At 45.3% G+C, this 23758-nt stretch overlaps 2 protein-coding genes across 2 annotated transcripts; one reads left to right on the top strand and one right to left on the bottom strand.

Annotated features, from left to right (window-relative positions):
- Nucleotides 1-8585: 8585 nt before the first annotated feature.
- LOC117833742 (probable alkaline/neutral invertase F) lies at nucleotides 8586-12766 on the bottom strand. Its single transcript, XM_034713341.2, has 5 exons — nucleotides 12635-12766; nucleotides 12153-12537; nucleotides 10756-11187; nucleotides 9688-10246; nucleotides 8586-9135 (listed from the first exon to the last, which is right to left on the bottom strand). The coding sequence occupies exons 2-5, from the start codon at nucleotides 12519-12521 to the stop codon at nucleotides 8840-8842; spliced, it is 1656 nt and encodes a 551-aa protein (XP_034569232.1). The 5' UTR covers nucleotides 12522-12537; nucleotides 12635-12766; the 3' UTR covers nucleotides 8586-8839.
- A 2770-nt stretch (nucleotides 12767-15536) lies between these two features.
- On the top strand, nucleotides 15537-22420 carry LOC117834152 (uncharacterized). Its single transcript, XM_034713778.2, has 15 exons — nucleotides 15537-15774; nucleotides 15896-16055; nucleotides 17032-17126; nucleotides 17347-17408; nucleotides 17502-17593; nucleotides 17669-17804; nucleotides 17903-17989; nucleotides 18166-18259; nucleotides 18836-18943; nucleotides 19601-19701; nucleotides 19808-19873; nucleotides 19965-20052; nucleotides 20605-20665; nucleotides 20752-20815; nucleotides 22131-22420. The coding sequence occupies exons 1-15, from the start codon at nucleotides 15552-15554 to the stop codon at nucleotides 22257-22259; spliced, it is 1566 nt and encodes a 521-aa protein (XP_034569669.2). The 5' UTR covers nucleotides 15537-15551; the 3' UTR covers nucleotides 22260-22420.
- The last annotated feature ends 1338 nt before the right edge of the window (nucleotides 22421-23758 follow it).

Below are 23758 nucleotides of genomic sequence, written 5' to 3' on the forward strand. Positions count from 1 at the left end.
TGACGATGGCACCGGCTTCATCCCTCTTCAGCTTGAACACCCACTTAAGGGTGATCGCGCAGTGACCACGAGGGAGGTCAGCAAGCTCCCAGGTGCGGTTCTTCTCAACCGCGTCCATCTCCGACTGCATCGTAGCGCGCCATGCCGCGTGTCTCTCGGCCTCCGCGAAAGACCGAGGTTCGCCGTCGTCGCATGCAAGGTGCAACTGTGCCTCCAGGTCGCGAGGCACCAGTCTCGGCACCGGCTGGTCGTCGAGGAGGTCTTCCATCGTACGGTACCGCAACTGCTCGCCGTTGTGGTACGCGTCGATGCGCTCCTCGTTGTGAGAGAGCGGAGTGGCGAACTCCACCGGGCTGTGCTCGACATGAGCTGGTGTTGGAGTAGACGTGCCCGGAGGAGTGGCCGTCGGTGCTGGAGTACGTGGCGTCACCGGCTGTGGTGGTGCCGGCGAGAAGCTCGTCGCAGCCGAAGTCGTGGCTGGAGAGCGTGGCACTGCCGGAGTAGCAGGCGTCGGAGTCGGTGGAGGTTCAGGGACTGGGGTAGGCACGCTTGACGAAGAAGAGCTGCCTACTCCCCCAGCTCCCTCGAAGTGGACGTACTCGACAGTGAAGTCGTTGTACGTCGGAGTCGAACCGTCATCCACCGCCTTGTCCCACGCCCATCCTCGCCCTTCGTCGAACACAACATCGCGCGCTGTGCGCACACGCTGTGTCTCTGGGTCGAGAATGCAGTAGGCCTTCGAGCCCTCCGCGTAGCCGATGAACACTCCTGGAGTGCTCCTGTTGTCAAGCTTGCCGATGTGGCCAAGCTCCTTGGCAAACGCGAGGCAGCCGAAGACCCGCAGGTGGGACACCGCCGGCTTGCGCCCATGCCAAGCCTTGTATGGCGTCCTGCCGTCGAGCACCTTGGTGGGCGAGCGGTTGAGGATATAGACAGCCGTCACCACCGCCTCTCCCCAGAGAACAGCTGGCATCCCCCTCTGCTTGAGGAGGGCCCGAGTCATCCCTACAACCGTCTGGTTGCGTCGCTCAATGACGCCGTTCTGCTGCGGGCTGTACGGCGCGGAGTAGTGGCGCTGAATGCCCTCATCAACGCAGTACGACGCGAACTCAGCCGCTGTGAATTCACCGCTATTGTCGGTGCGCAGCACGCGCAGCTTGCGGCCACACTCCGCCTTCGCAGCAGCCTGCATGCGCCTGATGGCGTTCGCAGCCTCCCCCTTGCTGCCGAGGACCATCACCCACATGTAGCGGGAGAGGTCGTCGACGAGCAGCAAGAAGTAGCGTCGTCCTCCGGGTGTGTCCAGTGTCACTGGGCCACACAAGTCCCCGTGCACGAGCTCGAGCTGCTCCTTGGCTCGGAAGCTCGCCTGCTGGGGAAAGGGGAGCCGCCTCTACTTTGTCAACACAGAGACATCGTAGAACTGCTCCATGTGATCAAGACATGGTAGGCCTCGCACCATCTCCTTGGCACTGAGCCGCTTCAGGGCCTCGAAATGAAGATGCCCGAAGCGCTCGTGCCATTGCCACGCCTTGTCGTCCCGACGAGCAGCGAGGCAGAAGGGTTGTGCCACCTGCACATTAAGGATGTAGATGCGATTTGCGCCTCTGGTTACCTTGGCAAGAAGACGACAACGGCGGCCCCAAATCCTCATGACTCCGTCGTCGATCACCACACGTGAACCGTTCTCTTCCAGCTGTCCCAGGCTGATGATAGAGTTCCTCAGCGTGGGGATGTAGTACACTCCGGTGAGCAGCCTGTGCTCTCCAGACTCGGCGGTGAAGATGACGGAGCCGATGCCCTTGATCTCTACGCCGGAGGCATCCCCAAACTTGACGGTGCCTCGGACGCTAGAGTCAAGCTCGGTGAAGAACTCTCGCTGACCGGTCATGTGCTGGGTAGTGCCGGTGTCGAGGCACCACCCCTCAGTCCTATCGTTGCTGGAGCTGTCGCCGAGGAAGGCGTGTGCCCTCGACTCGTCAAGGTGGAGGAGAACCGCTGCGGCCGATGCCGCTGGAGTTAACTCGATGCTTGCATGTGCCAGGAGCAGAGCTGGCTCCTCCTCCTCCACTAGTGCGACGTGAGCCTGGTCGTGTCTTGGCTATCGACAGTCCTTGGCCCAATGGCCAAGCCTGCCACAGTTGCGACACGTGTCGTCTTGTGGCGGCCTGTGCTCGCCGGCGGCACCACCCTGGGCACCTGCTCGCGCGCCGCCAGCACCACCCTGGGTGCCTCCTCGCACGCCGCCCTCGGCACCTCATCGAGCCTTGGGCGCCTTGCGTGGCTTGCCGCGCCTGCGACCGCCTATCGAGGAAGAAGGCTCCCCCTTCTTCCGATCACCCTGGCGGGCCTCCCACTGCTCCTGAGTGAAATGGAGCTTCCCGCCAATGATGACAGGCCCTGAGGGAGGCTGTGACTCGTCGCTGTCGACGACCTTGAGGCGACCTATCGCCTCCTCGGTTGACATCCTGGAGAGGTCCAGTAGAGACTTGATCGAGCGAGCGATCTGCTTGTACTTCTCGGGTACGCAGCGGAGGAGCTTCTCGACAGCTCTCTCCTCGCCGTAGGTGTCGTTGCCGTACTGCACCATCTTCTGCAACAGATTGTTGAGACGGAGAGCAAAGTCATCAACGTCCTCACCTGGCTTGAAGGCCAGGTTCTCCCACTCCTTGCGAAGTGCCTGCAGTGTGGACTTGTGGGCGCGATCGCTGCCGATGCGTGCCGCAGCGACGGCGTCCCAAGCCTCCTTGGCAGTCCGCTTCTGGGAAAGCGAGAACTGCATCTCGGGCGGGACTGCAGCGATGAGGGCGTCCAGCGCCCGTCGATCCTCATCGTAGTCGACGTCGCCGTACCGGAGTGCCTCCCACATGTGCCGCACCTGGAGCCTCACCCTCATCACCACGGCCCACTCGACGTAGTTGGTCTTGGTGAGGGTAGGCCACCCACCACCGGGGCCGACTTCCCTGACAACAGCATGGGCCCCGTGGCGATCATGACGGCGGTCCGGGGAGGGAGAGCCACGCTGCCTGTAAGGGCCGCGCTCTCCGTCGACCCGACCGCCGTGCCGCCGATCGAACTCCATCTCCGCCTACAGCTGGGCAACCCTCTCCCGCAATCGCAGGACCTCCAGCGCGACGTCGATGTGCGGGTCGCCCTGCTAGTCGCGGTCACCATGTCCGCCAGGAACACGGTCGTCGCGTGCGCCCCTGCCTGGAGCGCCGCCGGCGCGTGCACGCTTGTCTGGGCTGCCGCCGCCGTGCCCGCGGGGGTGCTCGGCTGCCCACTACGCCGCCCATTCCTGCGCCGCCTCCCTTGCTTGCACGAGCTCTACGTCGGTACCGCCATCGGTAGAGGTAGCGCTGCTGATGCTACCGCCACGTAGAGTCTCGAGCTCCGCTGCCGCCGCACGTGCGGCATCTGCCGTCGCTTCCGCTTCCACCCTTGCTGCAACCAGCTCCGCCGCCGCTAGCCTTGACGCCTTTGCCGCCGCCGCAGCGGTCTCCGCCGCCACTCGAGTACGCTCCTCTGCCGCAGCGAGCTCGGCCTCCTGCCGATGCCGCGCGCTCGAGGCAACCGAGTGCTGAGACTGTCCTGCGGACATAGCGCGCCACCGGGGGGCTGCGTGGGGAAGAGGCTGCTTCCGACGAGCTGCCGCTCGTCTGGGTAGAGGGAGAGGAGTGAGCAGGGACAGCCGGTGCCTCTGCTACCGGCTGGGGACGAAAGGTGGCTGGGGAGGATTGTGAGCAGGAGATGTTCAAGCTACAGGATAGTACGGCTCTGATTGATACCAGATGTTCAAGCTACAGAGCAGTACTAGCTACGGGTGTTGCTAGACAGCTGTCCGCATGTGGCTGGTTCCATGGATGAATGAGACCGGTGAGATTCCATCTTTGAATTCAATTTTCTTTCAAACTATAAATCCTTTTGGGAATCCGTTTAAACCATGGTATTAGTTTGAATTTATGCAGAAAAACAAGATCTGATTGAATTTTACCATTTTAAAAATCAACATTCGGAATGTACCGTTTCAACATTTTGACAATATTTGTTCAACATTTTAGATATACTATCTCAACATTTTCATTCTAGATATACTGTTACAACATTTTCATAAAAAGAAACAATTTGCGATCAAATATTGATCGCAAATTGTTGCTTTTTATGTGTTGATTTTGAATATCCAAAATGACGCTAGTAAGTTTGTTTTAAAATACAGTTTCGTAAAATACTACATAAACCAAAATTTTTTAGAGAATGCGACAGCGTAAATGATGCGGGGAAAATATCATATCACGTGGGCTTTCTCAGGAATGAAAAATATTAAATAATCCTTCTCTGTTCATGTTTATTCTCTGCAAATCATGGCATGTAGTCAATCGACACCACTGCTGATGATATCGATCTTACACATTGTTCATCATTCCATTCTAGTACATTTCTACTGGCTACGTCCGGCAGCAGCAGACGCTGGGCGAGTTCAAGCAGTTGCCGCCCTTGCCGAACAACGCCACGTTCCTGCACCAGCTGCTGCAGTCCGGCAGGAAGTTATCGCACGGGCCCATGCACTGGTACACCGCCGCCCCTGATGATCACCATAACACGGCAATCTCTCACGGTGAAGAAAGTTGAAAGTTGAAGAAAGAAAAGCTTGCATGCAAAAGCATTGGGCATGTTTTAGGCGTACCATGGGATGAAAGAGTAGCGACGGTGAGCACGACGACGACGAGGATCCTGCAGAGGACGGCCGAGGAAGATGATGACCCCATAGAAGGTGACGGCAGTTTGACCGTAATACCGTGGTTCTGCTTGGACTGTCAAATTGGTAACGGAGAGGTAATCTATCTCCGGCGTTTTGGTACGGTTCACCTGTCGATGTGAGCCTCCTTATATAAAATTACGGTGAATGAATGTTTAGCATCCATTAACTCTGGTAAACGGAGATTTAGCATCCCATTAACTCTGGTGAACGGATGTTTAGCAACCATTTACTCTGGTGAGTGGATACTTAGCATCAATTGGTTTTTAAAGCATCAATTAGTTTTTAACGTTACTACTGCTAAATACTCTGGTGTCCAATGCTTATTCATGTTCTATAGGCCAGTAATCGTTTATTGGTTACAATAGATTCATATGAAAGGCATGAATTAAAAAATACTTCTCAAAGACTAATGATTGGCGAAATACGCAAATTCTTAAAATATTGTATTTAGCTTATTTCTTTTTATTCCTATTGGTTTCTCTTTGTACATAGTTAACTTTTCTGTTTCAGTATTTTGTACTGCTTCATCACGACACTGGAAGGTTTAGGGACGGACACCTCACACCTCTGATACGTCTGTGGCTATGTTTTTGGCAGAGAGCAGTGTCACAGTTTACATCAAATTGCTTTGATACTGGTTGCTCGTTCGCAGCAGTGGCCAGCAACAAACAATAAACCAATTCAGCTGTACGAAAGTAAGCATCACATTCTGTTTTACATGGCACAGTATATTCAGACCTGAATCGATTCAGGTTGCAGTGACAAAACACGTTACAACTTGCTCTTGCCTGGGGAGACCACAGCAGCAGTGAGGCTCAACGCTGCATGGCACGTATTGAAGATTTGGAGCTTGAGGCTGGGCTCGTCCGTCACCATGTCGCAGAGGAGGAAGCCGATCGAGGAAGTGAGTGACCGATGGAAATGGCAAGTTCGAGTCAGGGAAATGCAGTATCTGAATCTGAATGAGCACGCCATTCTTCATCAACTCGTCAGTTATTCAGTTTCGTAAGAAACGAGCAGAGCAAGCCGGCGTAGCAGAGGACTGCTTCATCAAGTCATCTGGAGCATCCATATGGCATCCGACGGCTACGTTTAATCTTTCCATCTTTGTCAGCACTTACGCGTGCAAAAATATATAAAAACATTTAGAGTGCGAAAATAATCACAAGTTGGGTATGTAACTCAATTGGTAGAGTGTTAGTCTATGCATCTCCAACAAATTTTTTCCTCTGTTAATTTCTCTTTCATGGAAAAATGCATAAAAATATTTACAGTACAAAATCAATCAAAAGTTGTGGATGTTGCTCAATTGGTGGAGTGTTCAACTTCTTGCATGAGAAAGGTACGAGGTTCAACTCCTTGCATCTCCAATATAATTTTTTCCTTCTATTAATTTCTCTTATACATGGAAAAGATATAAAAATGTTTAAGGTGAAATGAAAACTATGTAAAATATTTACGGTGCAAAACCAATTGAAACATGGGGATGTAGCTCAAATGGTAGAGTGTTAATCGCACGGGGTTCAACTCATCGCATCTCAATTAGAATATTTTTTCTTTAATTTTTCTTTTTTCTAGGAAAAAGACATAAAAATATTTACAGGGCAAGAAAAATCAAAAAGTTGGGGGATGTAGCTCAACAGGCAGAGCGTTAATCTATGCATGATAAAGGTACGGGGTCCAACTCCTCACATCTCCAGTAATATTTTTTTCCTTTATTTTCTCTTCCATGGTAAGAGGATAGGTATGGGGTTCAAATGCTCGCATCTCCAATAATATTTTCCCCTTTATTTTCTCTTCCATGGAAAGAAGATATAAATAAAAAAATAGTGCAAAAACAAAACAAAAGTTAGAGTGATACTCAACTAGAAGTAGACCATCAATGTGTGAATGATGATGGTAAAGGTGTTTGACTACTCGCATATCCAAATAAAATATTTTCTTTGATGTCTATCTTCCATGGCAGAAAGATATCAATCTATGCAATGAACGAAAATTTAGGGGGTGTTTGGAGAGGGGGTGCTAAACTTTAGCACCCCACTTTTTAGCACCTTTTAGCACTTGGGCTCCCAAACAAGGGTGCTAAAAGGGGTGTGCTAAAGTTTAGCACCACCATTTTCTTTAGCACACCCAAGGGGTGCTAAAAGGTGCTAATGGGTGCTAAAAGTGGTCCCAAGCCCATTTTTTCCCCTACTGCCCCCCTCTCTCTCCTCTCCACTTTTTCCCAAGCCAGTCATAAATGAGGGCAATGTAGTCATTTCTCACCCAATGTGCTAAACTTTAGCACTGTATCCAAACAACCCCAAGTGCTAAACTTTAGCACCCTCAAATGGAGTGCTAAAGTTTAGTACTGTGCTAAAGTTTAGCATTGTGTATCCAAACGGGGCCTTAGTTATGTGCTTATCGTCCACAGTGAACCCTGTATCGTGAATTTCTCATCGTTTTTTGGTGAATTCAGCTAGCGATTACTCCTCTGTATTCTAGATTTTCGCCTTGGAAGTTTTCCCTCTTTTCTTTGTTTCGCACGCTAGTCGCCGGACGCGTCGACAACCGGCCGTAGCTTGGCGACACACTGGAAGCGTACCCGTGAAGGTACAGGCATCAACCGATGTCTCGCAGACCCATTGCGATAAGCGGATGCCACTATTTATTGACCAATGCAATTTAGTATGTTTGGCAAGATATTTTATTAGTTAACTCAACATATTGCAATTTCCCAAAATAAAATTCTCGCCGCCAAATCAATCTTTGCAATTCAAAGAATACACAAAGTGTTTCTATCAGCACAAGATGAACACTGCCAGATTGACTGCTTGTCTATTTTGATTCTTGACATTTAGGGCGACTATGCAATTAAAATTGTTGCAGTTATACTGAACTTTATGGGTTACACATGATTTTGACAGATTTTCAAATATTGCATCATAAATACATGATACATTGGAATGTCCCCACCCTTGATACGAGATCTGCACTAGGGATGGATTTGGATGTCTGGAAATTCGAATTATCCGTATTCGTATCCGCCTAAAATGTTAATATTGATATCCATATTCGTATTCGATTTTAATATGAATGTCAAATGGATATATCCGAATTCGATTTCAATATTTTTCTCTATCCGATTAAAGATTCGTATTCGATAAAATTTTGAAATATCTAATACTATCCGTATCCGCAAAGAGTAAAGTACCCCATGAAATCATCTAAAACTTATTTCTACGATTAATTACTAATGATAAATGATGTTAACTTTAATATTACTTATAAAGTAATTGTGTAAACCATTTCAGGTATTAAAAAGTTATCTATTAGACAAATGACTAATTATGTTAGTCTAATATTACTAGTGATATATAGTGCATAATGATAATGTTTAATTAATTTTAATGTGGCTAATCATATTAATTTTAAATACATTATCCTATTTTATTTAATGAATAAAGTATTTTATATGTATTTATGTACTTATTTTCTTATTAAATAATTTATATATTTATGGAATTATTTATTTAAATTATATTCATTTGATATATATTTAATTATCGAAATATTTATTAATAAATATATTATTTTCAATAAGCTGTGATTTTTATCTACTATAAACCATCGATAAAGCAAATTGATACTCGATATGACACTGTTCCAAGTTGAGTAAGTATCCAAATGTGAATTTGAACTATTCGTTTTGTATTTGTATCCGATATGATTCATATTCGTATCCAAATTCAAATTAAAATATGGTAAACAGTGCTATCCGAATTCGATTCCATGCGTATTCAATCCAAATCAATCCTTAATCTGCACTAACACAAGAAGAAACATATGCATAAACAGCGATTTCTTATTCCAAAATCAAAGCTTTAACTGAACAGAAGCCTCGGTATTTTTTCAAAAGAAACCCGAAATGACTGGCAAAATCTTGTGTAACTTTGTGATCTTCTGTGGTATACACTTCTGTCCTAACTGACAGAGTTCAACTAGAATCAAAGTTGAACTTTTGTAGTCTGAACAAATCACAAATCATCTGTATAACCTTTGACTCTGATTTTTTTCCTTCAGAAACAACTACCCAAGCATTTAGGCATTCCATGATGCTGACCGTCGCATCGTCGGCTTTACAGGCCGGTCTTCCTCCATGGAGATCATCATGAGCGTCGATGGGTCCTCCAGCATCATGCGGGCGACGAGGTAACCGGCAATGGACCAGGTTTGGAACTTCCTGGCCTGTTTACCAACGAATCTTCCCAGCTTACCGTCGTAGTACTCGGGCCATCCGTCCTTGAGCAGCCTCGACTCGGCAAGCTCTATCGCACGTTTTGCCATCTGTGGCCGACCAGTTTTGATGCAGGCTGCTGTCAGCAGCCATAGGAGAACTGCAGATAAAAAAAGAATATACAGAATGTGAAATTTATAGGCTTTGAAGAATCAGAAACCGTAGTTCTGAGTTTGGCTCTTGCTGCAGCTAGATACAGCACAACGATAACATCAACATTAATAATTGTGCATAGATCTCAACTCCTAAAGGCATCAGGAAGCAATGAAGCACTGTCTCTAGTCTCTACTATACTCATGCAGAAGCGTATGAAGAGTAATTAAAAAATATTGAAACAACCTAGTTAACATTAACAAGTGCCTTCATAAAAGTAGCATGGAAAGTCCATGGTTATGAGCAGAAGATGACATGGTCATCAACGATTGTTAGACAAATTAATTTTTGGATGGGGTGCATACACAACTCCATTATGTCGTCAGTTTCAGAATGGATTATAGTTTAAACTTGCAATCTTCATTCCAGAACAATAGGTAAAATATGTCTGCATCTTGGTGTCCATCTAATCACTAATGCAACACATGATACAGAAAAGACTGGTCTTTTTTTGAGAATTAATCCAAACATCACAAAACACATGTTGCAGAGACAATACCTGGCCATGATCCTCCATTGTGGTAACTCCATCGGGTGTTCTTGGGGTCACAGCCAGTGACAATTCTCCACTCATGATTCTCGATAGCAGGATAGCATATCTTCAGAGGCATCTCACCAACTAGCTCATCCCACCGCTCCTCGATCAGATCCATTATAGCAACTGATTGTTCTGGAGTAGCTAGAGATGATACAATGGCAATGCAATTTCCAAGGGCAAACCACCGGAAGTCCATCATAGCAGGGCTGACGTTACCAAGAAAATAGCCTCCTCGGCATGGCATGAAATCAAACACCCAATCAGGAATGGAATCTGGAATGACATTAAACTTGTTCACAGCTGTGTGGGAATACTCTTCTGTTTTATATCTGTATATGTTATTCAGCTGGTGAAAATCTAGCCAGAAGTAATTCCTCATGTGATAGGTTAGTGCATGTAGCCGTTGTCCTATCTTCTCTATGAACTCCTTCCCTTCCCCCTCTGGCTTGAGCATTTGGAGAGCACATCTTAATGCCATATAGAATAGGGCTTGGATTTCAATGGGATAGCCATATATACCCTGAAAGTTGTAGTAAATACGATCATGTGCTGATGGAATCTTCATTCCCAGTAAAAAAAAAGTAATTCAATAGTAAAACAAACAACAAGAAAATTTGTAGGGTGGTACTACAGACTGCCCTTTTAGCCAGTACTACCTGTTTCTACTTCTGCAAGAACTATGCACTTTCTTGCCCCACTGTACTGATAGGGCTATAGAATGTTGCCTTCAAAATTTGGTTGCATGTAGTATGACTGTATGAGAATATGTGCAACTGTACAACTACAATAAAAACTTGAAAAATTAGAAAATGTTTTTTAAAATTAATATGTATATCCACTATCACCCAATCTAGATTCGTTGACCATCTGAGTCTATCCCTCTAAGTTTTGTTCAAGGAAACAGGACATGGACCTTAATTACAGAAGAACATGCAGAACCTGCCAATCCCCTTGTCACCTCAACTTATATATACTGCTTCTATGGATATGCATCTAAATATGAATTAGATAAAGGTGAAATGATCGTACCATTCGGCGATCAATCATTGAGCAGCCATCTGTACAAAGCAGAGTAGGGAAAGTATCAAATCCTTCAGATAAGCATAGATTCAGAATCAACCTCATGCATTTCTGGCAGTCAGGTGATTCTGACAAACTAACATCTCCAGTGTACTTTGTGTACGCCCGAAGGAGAATAATCCACCAAAATCCAGAGTCCACTGGTGCCACCCTGCCGATTGCGCTCTCACCAAAATCAGCAACTAAGGTTTCAGTATTTCTGTTTTTATTCCGGTCCACCTTGAAACTTGCAGGCATAGCTCCTGCTCCAAGCTTGAACCGATCTACCATTTTCTCTGAACTCTGAAGGTGAAGGGTTTTCAAGAGGAAGTTCTTCACTATATCAGTCTCATTGTTCATTAGAAAAGCCAATGCACTCGGAACGAAATCCCTCACAAAAACCTGCAAGAGTAAGGGAAAGATCAACAGAATACAGCATCATCAGATATTCAATCTTTAAGGGAAAAAAATCAGAACTGAAATACAAGAAAACTCCAGCTACAAAGCAATCAAAGATCCAAAATTCTGCAATGCTCATGTCCAATGGTAACAGATTACAAAAGGCCACTTATCAATTAATCTCAGAAAAGGCACAACAAAAGTCAAAATCTTGTTGCATCTACAAGTCATGTCAGTGGCAAAATGAAAAGGTACTGTATGTTAAACAATGTGCAACCTACATGACAGATTCATTACATATTATGACCCAAGTGCTAGGAAATAGCCTGAAAAAAAAACATGGCATTCTGAAGTTTAAGATCATCTGATCAAAGCAAAGGTAGCAATGTTGAGACCAAATAAGAAGACACGTCCTGGAGTACTGATTTCTAACATGTCTGACTAGAGAACAGAAATCAGAATTCCAGCTAACAGCAATGGAAAATCCGACAGTAATACAGCATCATCAGATATTCAATCTTTAAGGAGAAAGAATCTGAACTGAAATACAAAAAAATTCCAGCTACAAAGCAATCAAAGATCCTCAATTCAGCAATGCTCATGTAATCATGTCCCACGATAACATATTACAAAAAGGCTACTCTATCAACTAATCTCAGTGAAGGCAGAACAGAAGTTAAAATCTCGTTGCATCTACAAGTCATGTCACTTACAGAATGAAAAGGTACTGAATGAGAAACAATGTGAAGCCTACATGACAGGTTCATCACATATTATGACACGAGTGCTAAAATATAGCCTGAAAAACATGTCTAAGGAACAGAAACCAGTAGGTAAGCAGACACATTCTGGAGTACTGATTGATTTCTAACTAACATGTCCGTGTAAATAACAGAAACCAGAATGCTCAAAACAACCAAAAGAAGAAAAGTTGCTCTGTTTCCACAAAACAAGGATTTTTTTTATACCTGATCATAATTGAGCACTTCCTCGGACGCATGGTCCGTGGCGGCAATCGTCCCGACGGGTTGGCCGCGGAAGTAGACAACCGACTTCCTGAGCGCCTCCCAGGCCTCGTTGACGAGCGGGTGCGGGCCCCCGCCAAAATGCGTGCCCATGGAGAACGGCGAGTCGAACCCCCCTGAGGGGAACGCCGGCGACTGCAGCACGCTGTCGAAGCCGTCGTTCTGGCGGTGGGAGAGCTCGCTCCACGACTGCTCGTCGAAGGACCTCTTCCGCTCCAGCGTGAACCGCGGCTTGTCGATGATGAGCCGCGACAGGTCCAGGTTGATCTCCGCCTCCGAGGCCATGGAGACGTGCGACGACACGCGCTTCATGGCCGCGACTCGGATCCTGCACCAGTTCAGGGTGGAAAGGGATTCGGGTAAATTGCCATTGGGAGGATTCGCCAGGCAAATGGCAATGGAGAACAGAACAGTTGTGTGCTTACCGACGGAAGAAAGGAAGAAGGAGCCGGATGGGTCGGCGGCGGCGTCCGGAGGCGGGTGAGGAGCGCGGCTGCCGGAGACGGGGGAGGGGATGGCTGGGTGGATCTGGATCGAGGCGCGCCCGGCGCGCAGGGGGGGGGGGGGGGGGGGGGGGGGGGGGGGGGGGTGGCGGTGGACAGGGCTCCAAAAATTGGGTAGGAAATTTGTGAGCTTGGTGGTTGCAGGCAGAGCAGCAGACCCGTTCAACGGATGGGCTTCGGGCCGGGCCTTAAAAAGACCCGCCCGTAACACCAAGGAAAAAAAAAACTTGCCTTTTTTTCTAAAAGAAAAGAAATTACTTACCTTATTTAAAGTACTTACTCATATAAATCATATAAACATATGCCAAAAACCTGTGGATTTCCTCTCCTAATAAAAACCACTGATTTATCGAAAACCAAAAGTGAGATTATGATCGAGGATAGGATAAGATCAGATCAGTTTTTAGTACTTTGGAATGTTTTCAGAAGGGGATTTCGTCGAAATGGAGTAATCTGAATCGCCGGCAGCCGGCTCGTGGACGGAGCGCAGCAGTCGGCGGCGGAGGGTGGCTGCTTGCTCCGGGCGGCGAGTCTGACCAGGATCCGACGTGGCACGGAAAGGCCATAGGCTGCTAGCCCGCCTCGGAGTTGGTGCTGGCTGCTTACGGTTGACCAGCAACGCTTTCCAAAGAGGACGAAAGGGGATCTGACGGGATATTTGTGCGGAATCTAAAAGTCGCGTCCAAATCCAAACGCCCGATTGTTCAGTCACTTTTTTTCCATCAACAATCAAAATTTCACGTCTTTGATGACCTCGGTTTGCTTGCGCAATAGCACGGAAATTCGTGATTTTCGGCTATCGTCGTGGAGATGAAACGCAGAGCGTTCACTGTCCTCCGAACTGTTTGGGATTTGGGGACCACGAGCAAAAGGATGGCTCGAGGTCTGATACTCCAGTACTCCGATAGAGACGGAGATGGTTCGAGGTCGTCTTTGGGGTGTTTGGAAGATAGGAGTTAAACTTTAGCTTCTGTCACATTGGATGTTTAGACACTAATTAGAAGTAGTAAATATAATTTAATTATAAAACTAATTGCGGTAACCTAGGTTAAATCGTGAGACGAATCTATTGAATCTAATTAGTTCATGATTTGACAACGTGGTGCTACGGTAACCATTCGTTAATGATGGATTAATTAGGCTTAATAGATTCGTCTCGTGATTTAGTTTAGGGGTTATGCTATTAGTTTTGCAATTAGCTTATATTTAGTCCTCCTAATTAGCATCCGAACATCCGATGTGACAAGACTAAAGTTTAGCCCCTGTCTCCAAACACCCCAAGCAAGAAGAGCTCGCCAAATGTGGCTGTTGCTCCGCCAAGCAAAGATCATTTTCTTTTCTGCTTCTCTATGTGTATTTTGTACGTATCGTCAATTTCTGCACGTCAAAGCGGTACGTTGCAACTTGCAAGAGTAGACTTGAAAATGGTCTTTCCTTTTCCCGCAACCGTGAATGTCACCAAACAACAACATTTCCGTGCTTCCATGGAACACAATCACACATTTGGTTTTTTTTATATAAAGAAATGAAAGTGGCCGACAAAGTTTTGTGCTAATTATCAATTTGCCATAAAATATGCCAAAAGTACCAATTTGGTGTGCGATCTCACGTCTTTCCGACGATAGTTGACTTGCCTTGCCACCTTCCACGAACTTGGTCGGCTTTAAAAACGCCCAATGATGATCATGCATCTCCATTGCTGTTTTGTTTAAGTACTACCTCGCTTTGCAAACCTCACATTTCGGAATCCGAAGAGAGTATTCACTGTTTGTTTTGTTTAAGTAGAAAGGAATTCGAAGAGAGTAGAAATTGAGCATCTGCTAATCTTTGTCTATCTCTAGAGTAGAAAGGAATTCCAATGGAGTACTTTTTAAACGAGGAAGTAAAAATTAGCATATGATTTTTTTAAAAAAAGATTATTAGCATATGATTGGATAAAATATATGAGCATCAGAAAATATGGGCCCTGCCTCTAGCCCAGGTTTGATTTTGATAAGTAGTAAGGCTAGCCCAAGTGGTTGAGTTCTCTTGGGAGCTCCTATCTAAATAGATAGGGTTGTAAACTTCCAGCCTAACACCGGCCCATCCTCCTCTTCCTCTTCTTCCCTGGGTATCTCCCTATCCCCACCGCCTCCTCCACCACCTCGGGCCGGCGGTTGCCGCACCGTCCCCCACTATCCATCGCCGCCCTTCACCCCGTTCTTCCTAACCTGAAGCTTATTGTTGCGCCCGCTACCAGCCACCGGCCATCCTGCCCTATCCGGCTGGCGACGCTCCCACGCAACCCTCTACCGCCGGCCATACCGCCACGGCCGCCGGGCCTACCACCGCCTCCCGACCTTCTCCTATAAGACCGGCGGCCATTGGAGCCCCACCTCCTAGAAACCCGAAACCCTATAGATAGGGTTGTGAACTTCTAGCCTAACACCGACCCATCCTCCTCTTCATCTTCTTTCCCGGGTAGCTCCCTATCCCCACCGTCTCCACCACCTCGGGCCGGCGGTTGCCGCACCGCTCGCACACTATCCACACCGCGCGGGGGTGATAGGGATGAAGTGCGGCGGTGGGCACAGAGACGGGCGGAGGAGGAAGATGAAGCGGATCGGACTTACATGAGTGTGTCTAGGTGTGCATGAATTTTAACCAGTCTTCCTATCTTCCGGCATATGGATAGGATTTCCGAGTTCTCTTTCCGGAGTCCGGACTCAAATTGTTTTTGGGCTTACTGCGAAACAGACGCGCTTCAAATTAAGCCCATACTGCATCTCACACATTGCCGGCCCGGCCCGTCCGTCTAACGGTCAACTCATTGACCCACGCGCCCCTGAGAAATGGGCAAATGGCGACCACGACGACCCAAGGGGGCCCACGTACGCCCAGCGTTGCAACAAACAAAAACCTCAACAAAGAAGCAGCCTTCTTCCCCCCATCCTGCTCTGCACGCACGCCGGGCCTCCCCTCCGCCATGGATGCCGGCGAGTGCTCCACCTCCCGGCCCCCGCAGCCCTCCCCCGCCTCCGCGTCCTCCCCAGCCTCCGCCTCCGGCGTCTGGGCCAAGCTAGGTAGGGTGCCCTGCCACTCCCCTCCCCGGTTCTTCGCGGGTTCCTTCGTCTGCACGGTTTCTTAATTCCTCTGTTTGGCTCGTTCTTCCCTGTCCGGCTATCTCCGTCCCATTCCTTGCAGTCCCCGCCGATCCCGCCTACCCGGAGGTGGAGGTGGCCGAGGACGACGCCGTGGTCTGCTCCCTTGTCGCCCCCGCCGCCGGCGGCGGTGAGGAGGTCGCCTGGTGCGAGATCAGGCGCAATGGCGGGGACGCATCGTCCGCCACCATTCGGAACCTCAGGTACTGCGCCTGTGGACTCTGGCTGATAACTTTTTTTTTCCCCCCGTGTTCGTTCCTGCCGGTTCTTGAGCGCCCGTTGTGGGAAAGGTGCGGTTTTTTACTTTGGTGATTTGGTGCCGTGTCGTGTAAGATTGGGGTTACTGAATTCTGACTGTGACGGTTTGTTCTTGTGACTTGGTAAGGCGAGCGTGATGGGATGTCTGAAAGTGCGGATTGATGGGGACGTTCCATGAGTAGTATTGTCGGACTTGTGTGGGAAATTTGCTGTGGATCGGGGAAATGCTTCTTTCAGTTAAAAAATCGGGGAAATGTTGAGGGTTTATCTGATTCTGCATCACTTAAATCCCAGCCTCTTGATACCTCAGTTGATTGTGCTAAGTTACTTTTTGTGACTTAAGTGGTGGAATAGCTGTGCTATTTCTATCACTAGCCTGCATGCGTTGGGTGCTTTACAGTTTGATTCCTAAGAAACCAGTACAATCATATTCTGATGAATACGAACTTACATTGGTATCGGATTCCCTTCTTTTTCAATTTGGAGACGTTCTGTTGCCATCCCAAATATGTTCCAGGTTGCATTAATCTGTTTCTCTAGCTTGTTATAGTACAATAATTGTTGCAGATGCTCATTCTTTTTAAAAGATACAAATTGGGCAAGTTGCAGTTTTGTTGCCCTGGTGTTCTCCACCTTATCATTGAATTGTATGCATACTGATATGTGTCAATTTGTCTATATGCTTGGAGTGTCTTGTTGTGTAAAACAAGTATGAAAATGCACATTGTGGACCACATGAATTTGAGGGGCACACTGTTAATTCTTGGCACCCTTAGTTATCTGATTCGTATATGATGTGATTTTATCTTTGTGTATTCTGGATTAGTTAAATTCTGCACTGCATTTCTTTCTGTTGTTACTCCTGTCAAATTATTTTCTGATGCTACATGCTTTGCATGTCCTCCATGTTCCGTTGACAAGCTCGGATGCAATTATTGTTGATGGAACAATTGTGAAACAAGAAGCTGTTGATATTAAACCAGGGAGTGAGATTGTCTCTGGACCCCAGAAAGAAGGTAATATAGTTTTGCATGATGTTGATAGCGAGTCTTTATCCTTATGCCTGAAGCTGAACAACCTGAGTTGTTTTGTATGTTTGTGTAGCAATACAATTGTCAGTGTGAAGGTAGGTTCTTTTAATATTGAACAACATAGGAATTCTATGTGCTTTGTGCTTCTCTAATTCTGAACGAGTGAATCCGTCTAACACATTCATGTTCTTCATTATGCTCCCAGGTCATTTGGTGTATACCTTTGAAATTACAGCTGCAAAGGACCAGGACAAAAATAATGTAAAGGTATTATTTTTTCTAAAAGAATAATATTCATGAATAATGATCATCTTGACATTGATTTCAATGTACTAACTTCTAGCTAACTAACAATCTCAGATAGTACTAGATATCGAGAATGCAAAGTGCAGCATATGCTTGAATTTGTGGCATGATGTCGTTACAGTTGCTCCCTGCCTCCACAACTTCTGGTAAATTTTTTAGTTTCCCTTGCTACTTTAAGCTTCTATAAATTTCTTGGTTCTGAACTTCGATTTCTGTTTAAGCAATGGATGTTTCTCAGAGTGGTTAAGAAGGTCTTCATCTAAATCACGTGATAAAAGCCAGTGCGCTGCATGCCCACAATGTAGGACAGCAGTTCAATCAGTTGGAAGGAATCACTTCCTACATAATATTGAAGAGGCATGATGTTTGATCCTTCCGACTTTGTTCCTTATTATGTTCCTGGAACTACTATGTACTTACAATTGCTAGAATTTGTGTGTCTATATTTTTTGTAGGCTATATTGCAAACTTTTTCATCGCTACAGAGGTCTGATGAGGAGATTGCATTGCTAGAGTCATATGCTTCGGTTAAATCTAATATTGTGAGTGAAGGAGATGGAAATTAACTTTTTTTTCAAAGTTATCTCGTAAAAGATGAAACCTTTAGGGTGCAAGCTATATTTTTTCTGTTATGGTCTGACCCAATATATTTAAATACTATTTTTAAAAAAAGATTAAATACTAAATTGTGGCTGATGTTTTTTTTATGATGCCTTAGGTTTTGGGGAAACAGAAAAATCAATCAAGGAAACGGCCTTTTCCACGTTCAACTGATAATATCGACAATGCGGATCTGCCATGTCCTCAATGTCGTATGTGCAGAAATTCCAATTTGAATATTGTGCAGTTAAATAGGCCTGGCCATTCAGTGATCTTGAATGTTGTTCATCTATCAACTAGTTGTGGCAATTTATGTGCAGAAATTCCAATTTGAATGTTGGTTTAAATATTGCCAATGAGCTGTGCTTCAAGACTATATTATGATTTTTGGGGCCTATGGTGGATATTTAACCTATGAATCATATTTTTGTTGTTTATATGTATTAATTTTTTAATTGAAAAATGGGTTGAAGAGCTGGTTGCAAACTTGGCAAGATTTTTGAAGTAGTAAATATTTCATAATCTCAGAGTTGTGTCATGATGCGCTCGAGAAAAAGAGTTGTGTCATGATGCAATCATGCTATGATTCACATGAGTTCGAAGTTAGTTAACTATCCTTAAACCAATGTGGAGGGTGAGGTAGCTTTTGTGTTCTATAAAAGCAGGGAAAAAATGTACACTTTGAACTCATATCAATGTATTTGGTTGAGAATTAGACGTAACCTTCCATGTCTAAGTGCTTCTTGAAAAGCTTTTTGCATGCACCTGAAATGACAAGAATATCGCAGGTGGCGAATTTGGTGGATTTAGATGCAGTCCAGGAGCTGCACACTTGCAATGCGATGGATGTGGAGGGATGATGCCAGCCAGATCTAATGTCAATATACCACAAAAATGTAAGTTCCAATCTTGAAAGAAAAAACTCTTCTCTAGTAGATTGTGAGAAGTATCCTCAAAGTTATTTAATTGGTTGTTTAACCCTGAAAAGGCCTTGCTTGGAGGCAACTTTATCCCTGGATCCTAATCCATCTAACAAGGCCTAAGTGGTCTTGTAATTAAGAATTGGAAACTTAATGCTTTGTATAATTCTTGGTCCTACTCCTTTTCTTTTTTTGCTTCACATCATTCTTGACCTGATGAATATGCTTGGCATCAGTTGGTTTAACCATAGTTTACTTTATTTCATAAATCTGCACGAATGGTACGAGGAATATTCTCATTTGCCCCTCAGAAATTTCGAGGTTAGCAACCGCCACGGGAAGTTTGATTGCATCTTTTCTCTACCAAACTCTATGATATTATTCATGCATGAATAGTATGAGGAATATTCTGACTTGCCCCCCAGAAATTTCTAAGTTAGAAGCCACCATATCCTTTGTTATACAAATATTCTGACATGCGGGAAGTTTGACTCCCGCATGTTCGAGAGAAAAGTTAGAAACCACCATGGGTAGTTCCATTGCTCGTTTTCCTTACTAAAGTCTACGATAATATTTATGCACCTTGAATTCTTTTAATGTTACTGGTGTCAAACTACCCAATTTTATTTGTAGGTTTGGGGTGTGATAAAGCGTTTTGTGGGGCTTATTGGTGTTCACAAGGAGTGAATTCAAGTCATTTCAATCTAATCTGCAACCAGGAAACTTTCAAGATGGTAAGCTACTTGCTGAGATCTCTTAAGCGGTTAAGCCTAATTGTACCTTTGATAATCATACACAGTGCTGGGCGATGTTTTGAGAGAAAATTGTGTAATATTGCAGATCTCTCAACGCCATGTTTCCAGACTTCCTGACACAGTTCATGGGGGCAACCCATATGAAAAAGATGTAGGCATATTCACTATTATCATATCCCTTATTTCTCTATGGCCTGTATTGTGGTTTCAGATATCATGGTTTCGCCACTTTCTTTTTTTAGATTACTGAAAAATGCATACAGCAATCAGGCAAAACATTGCAAGCTGTAATCTCTGAGTGGACATCAAAATTTGACAACATGGAAATTGGTAAGTGGTAGCCTGCAATATATGTCAGTTGATTTTCCTTTTGATGTCAACATGACAAAAGAATATTGCATTTTAATTTGCTTTCTCAGTTACGGCACAGGAACCAGATATCTTTTCCATTGACTGAACCTAATAATTGTGATTTTCCCTATAGATCCCAATATATCTTCTCTCGTGGTCGCAGACTTGCAAATGTCATGCTCTCCTCACTTTTTGTTTATTTCTGATTAAACATCAACAACATATTCGTAAAATTAGAATCTATTGACTGTATACCTTTCATTCCTCGACCAGTTACATTTTCGTCAGATTTATTTTTTTAGTTTTGCTCCATTTATGCTCCCTAATAACTATATAAGGTTTATAGATATAAATGCTCAGTTGTTCAGTTAATTTATTCGTTCTGCCGTGTTAGCTTTCTTCACTTTGTTGAAGGAAAATCTCCTAAGTATTTGGCACAAGGTTTATGTACTGGGCTTTACTGTGTATGTCTTGTGTCTTCTTGCATATGCCTGAGCTTTTACACTGATATGGTGTTCTTGTTCCATATAGATCGCTCAAGGTTGCAATTGAATAATGTGGATGCAATTACGTCCAGGACATATATTTGCAAGTAATTTCTTTTTCTGAGTTCAGAAGAAGACCTTGTCTATTTCATTCTGATGTCTTAAGTAATTTTATGGATTCAAATGAATGCAGCCATTGCTACAACAAGTTCACCGATTTCCTGCTGTACTGGTACCGCGTTTCAATGCCCCGAAATGTATGTATACTTCCTGAGCATACATATGTTAATCACCTAGGTAGTCTAGCATGCACCATATTGCAACAAGATGTTGACCTGTTCATATTCTGGGGTTGGGCCTTAAAAGGTGGGCACTGAAAAGTCAGGCCCAATGCAGCCTGACATAGCTGAGCCTGACCTGAAGCTCAATACTATTTTCTTGTTTTCTAACAAAATGTTATTGAAATATATGTACAAAAGTATGTGAAAAACGTTAATTTTTCTTGTCTGAAACCCATGATAGGTCTGATAGATGTACCTAATTCTGCAAATGGCTTCTATGTATTCCCCTCACCAACTAGAACCTATTTACATCCAAAGTTAAGGCAAGGTGCATAGTGCTGATTGCTGAATGAACAACTGGCAATTTATATTGTGATTAGCGTATGGCCTCCTGCTTTACCAAATTTGGTCTCCCTAAGAGCTTGGATAAAATGTTACAACTAGGACAACTGTTATGCATACCCAAAAAAAAACAGTCTAAACTTTCATGTGATTTCTGATATGTTTTAAGACAACTGCTCTGTGCATGCTAATAGAGTTTATTGATTTTTCCTGTCATTTTTAATGTGTCTGTTTTGATTGTACTTAAAAGTAGTAATCATGTTCCATGCAGTAGTGGAAGCAAACACAGAACGCCCTCAGTTTTTAGGATTTCTTTCGATGCTTTCTCAGTAATAAGGTTACGTAAATTAGTAATATGCTGGGCCAGGTAGTTGGTAAGAGTATCTGACATATTTTATCGTGCAACAGATTTCTGAAACTTAACTGGCTTATTAAATTTTTTACTAACATTCCTGTGCTCGTATTGATTTTGTCAAATATCGTATTTAAATGCTTGAACTGTCGAATTCAACATGGTTCTATATCATCCATGGACCGATATGAGTTAGTTTCATTAAACTTTACAGTCCTACACATCGATATCTGAGTTGCTTTGATGGTCAAATCCTTGACTAGTTGAGCTGGCCAAGAAAAGGCCAGTGCTAGCCACCTAACTATTGTTGCTTTCAAATATCCTGATTAGAATACAAATGTTTCTCTTAACAAATAAGATGCTGAAGACTTTGTGCTTGTTGTTTTGTAAGTTAGGTTCCAGTCTTCTCACTAAAAACAAAAAAGAAAGTTAGCTTCCATTTTAAGCTGAATCACATCTTTAGCACACAATCACAACATGAAGCACAAATGTATAAACATACGCCAACACCACAGCACTGTCTCCTTTATTTATTGATGATGATCTTGTCGGTCTTTTAATGTCTATTGTGATGCTTTCTTCCTTTTTTTTTTGCAGCTTCTTCCACCTGATGCTGTCAACAGGGAGAGCTGCTGGTACGGTTTCCTGTGCCGCACCCAGCACCATCGGCCTGACCACGCAAAGAAGCTGAACCACGTCTGCCGCCCGACCAGAGGGAACCCCTAGCGGCCTAGTTTCACCCCGTTCTACAAGGTCACCTCCCGTTGATGACGACCACATTGTACAGTAATTCTTCAGAAACTACTGATGTTTGAGCACATTTACACATTTGGCGATTGATCATGTGAAACTGTTTCTGTCATCAGTTTATCATCATCCTTTCTCCATTGTGTGATGCTCTGCATCTGAATCGGGTCAGGAAATGTGCCGCCCATGTTGATTTTTCTTTCTTTTCTTTTCTGATCCTCGCTGGACCTGACAACGAGATCGAATTGAGGCTGCTGGTGCTGCCGGAACCGCCGCTCTGTCGGCAGGTTTGGGGATGATTTGAATTGAATGCCCCCAGGTTTCACACGCTTGGGATGGCGTTTTCGCGCCCCATGAGGAAGATGCAGAAATGGCGATGGCGATGAGTGCACAGAGGCTTCAACGCGTCTCCCCATCCCTGTCGGAGACTCGCCTTGCAGCGAGGTCTCTGCCCAGAATTTTGTTACCGCGTCGCTCTCAAGAGGTTACTGTCCAGCGTCAACATGGGCGTGTCGTGTCCACTTCGCAGATAGCTAGCATCAGTCTGAAATCGTAAACAGCCGCAATCCTCGTCACATATTTGGGCAGTTAATGATGATCGTCACATTCTTTCTACAAGAAATAAACCTCCAAGCCCTGTTTGGAACACGGGAATTTTATTCGGCAGATTTTGCACGAGCCGGTGAAAAAATAGCACAATTCTATCAAGAGTTGGGGGAATTTGAAGCGCTCGAAAAGAATTGGTCTTTTTTTCGTCTCTTCTTTTGCGCGCGCTTTCTCCAAAATTTGTCGGGTCTTTCAATTTCAGTTAACTTTTGAAACACGGGCAGGCACATTGAAAAGCGGATGATGCTCTACGCAACACGAATTCAGAAGCCTTTCCCTGCAGCTGCAGCACGGAGCAGAGGAAAGGGCTCCGGAAAACCTGCAGCAAGAAGAAAGGGGGGAAAAAAGCCAAGCGTTTCATCCGACCCGTGGCAGGGACGCGTCACCTACACGAGCAAGGAAACGCGCAGGCTGGTGAACAGGGCCAAACTTACCGGAGCACAGTGGCCAAACGTGCCGAATAGCTTGGCTCGTTGCTCGTCTAGCCTGGCCTTGCTTGCCTTTCTCACTGCAACCAACCAGCCTGCAACGATGCAGCCAGCATCGATTGGTTCCCGGCACGCCACTCCTTGCTTGGATCAGTTGCCACTGCTGCTGCTGCTCTTCTTCTTTTTTCTTTTTTGCGAAACTACTGCTGCTGCTGCTGCTACTTGCGAGACCTTCTGTAGTTTTCGTTGGTACTGTGGGCGATGGATACAGCTAGAGGGAGCCGAGTGTTCCGCCGTTGGATCCGTGTGCTTTGAGATCTATGCCGTTGGATCAGAGCAGCTGACATGACGGGCAACAACGGGGACAGTCCAAATTTAAAAATACTGTCTGCCAACAAATCATGGTAGACAATGACATCTCTCATTTGTTTAAATTTGGCTCCA

Source organism: Setaria viridis, chromosome 8 (assembly GCF_005286985.2).
Source record: "Setaria viridis chromosome 8, Setaria_viridis_v4.0, whole genome shotgun sequence".
Taxonomy (NCBI): domain Eukaryota; kingdom Viridiplantae; phylum Streptophyta; class Magnoliopsida; order Poales; family Poaceae; genus Setaria; species Setaria viridis.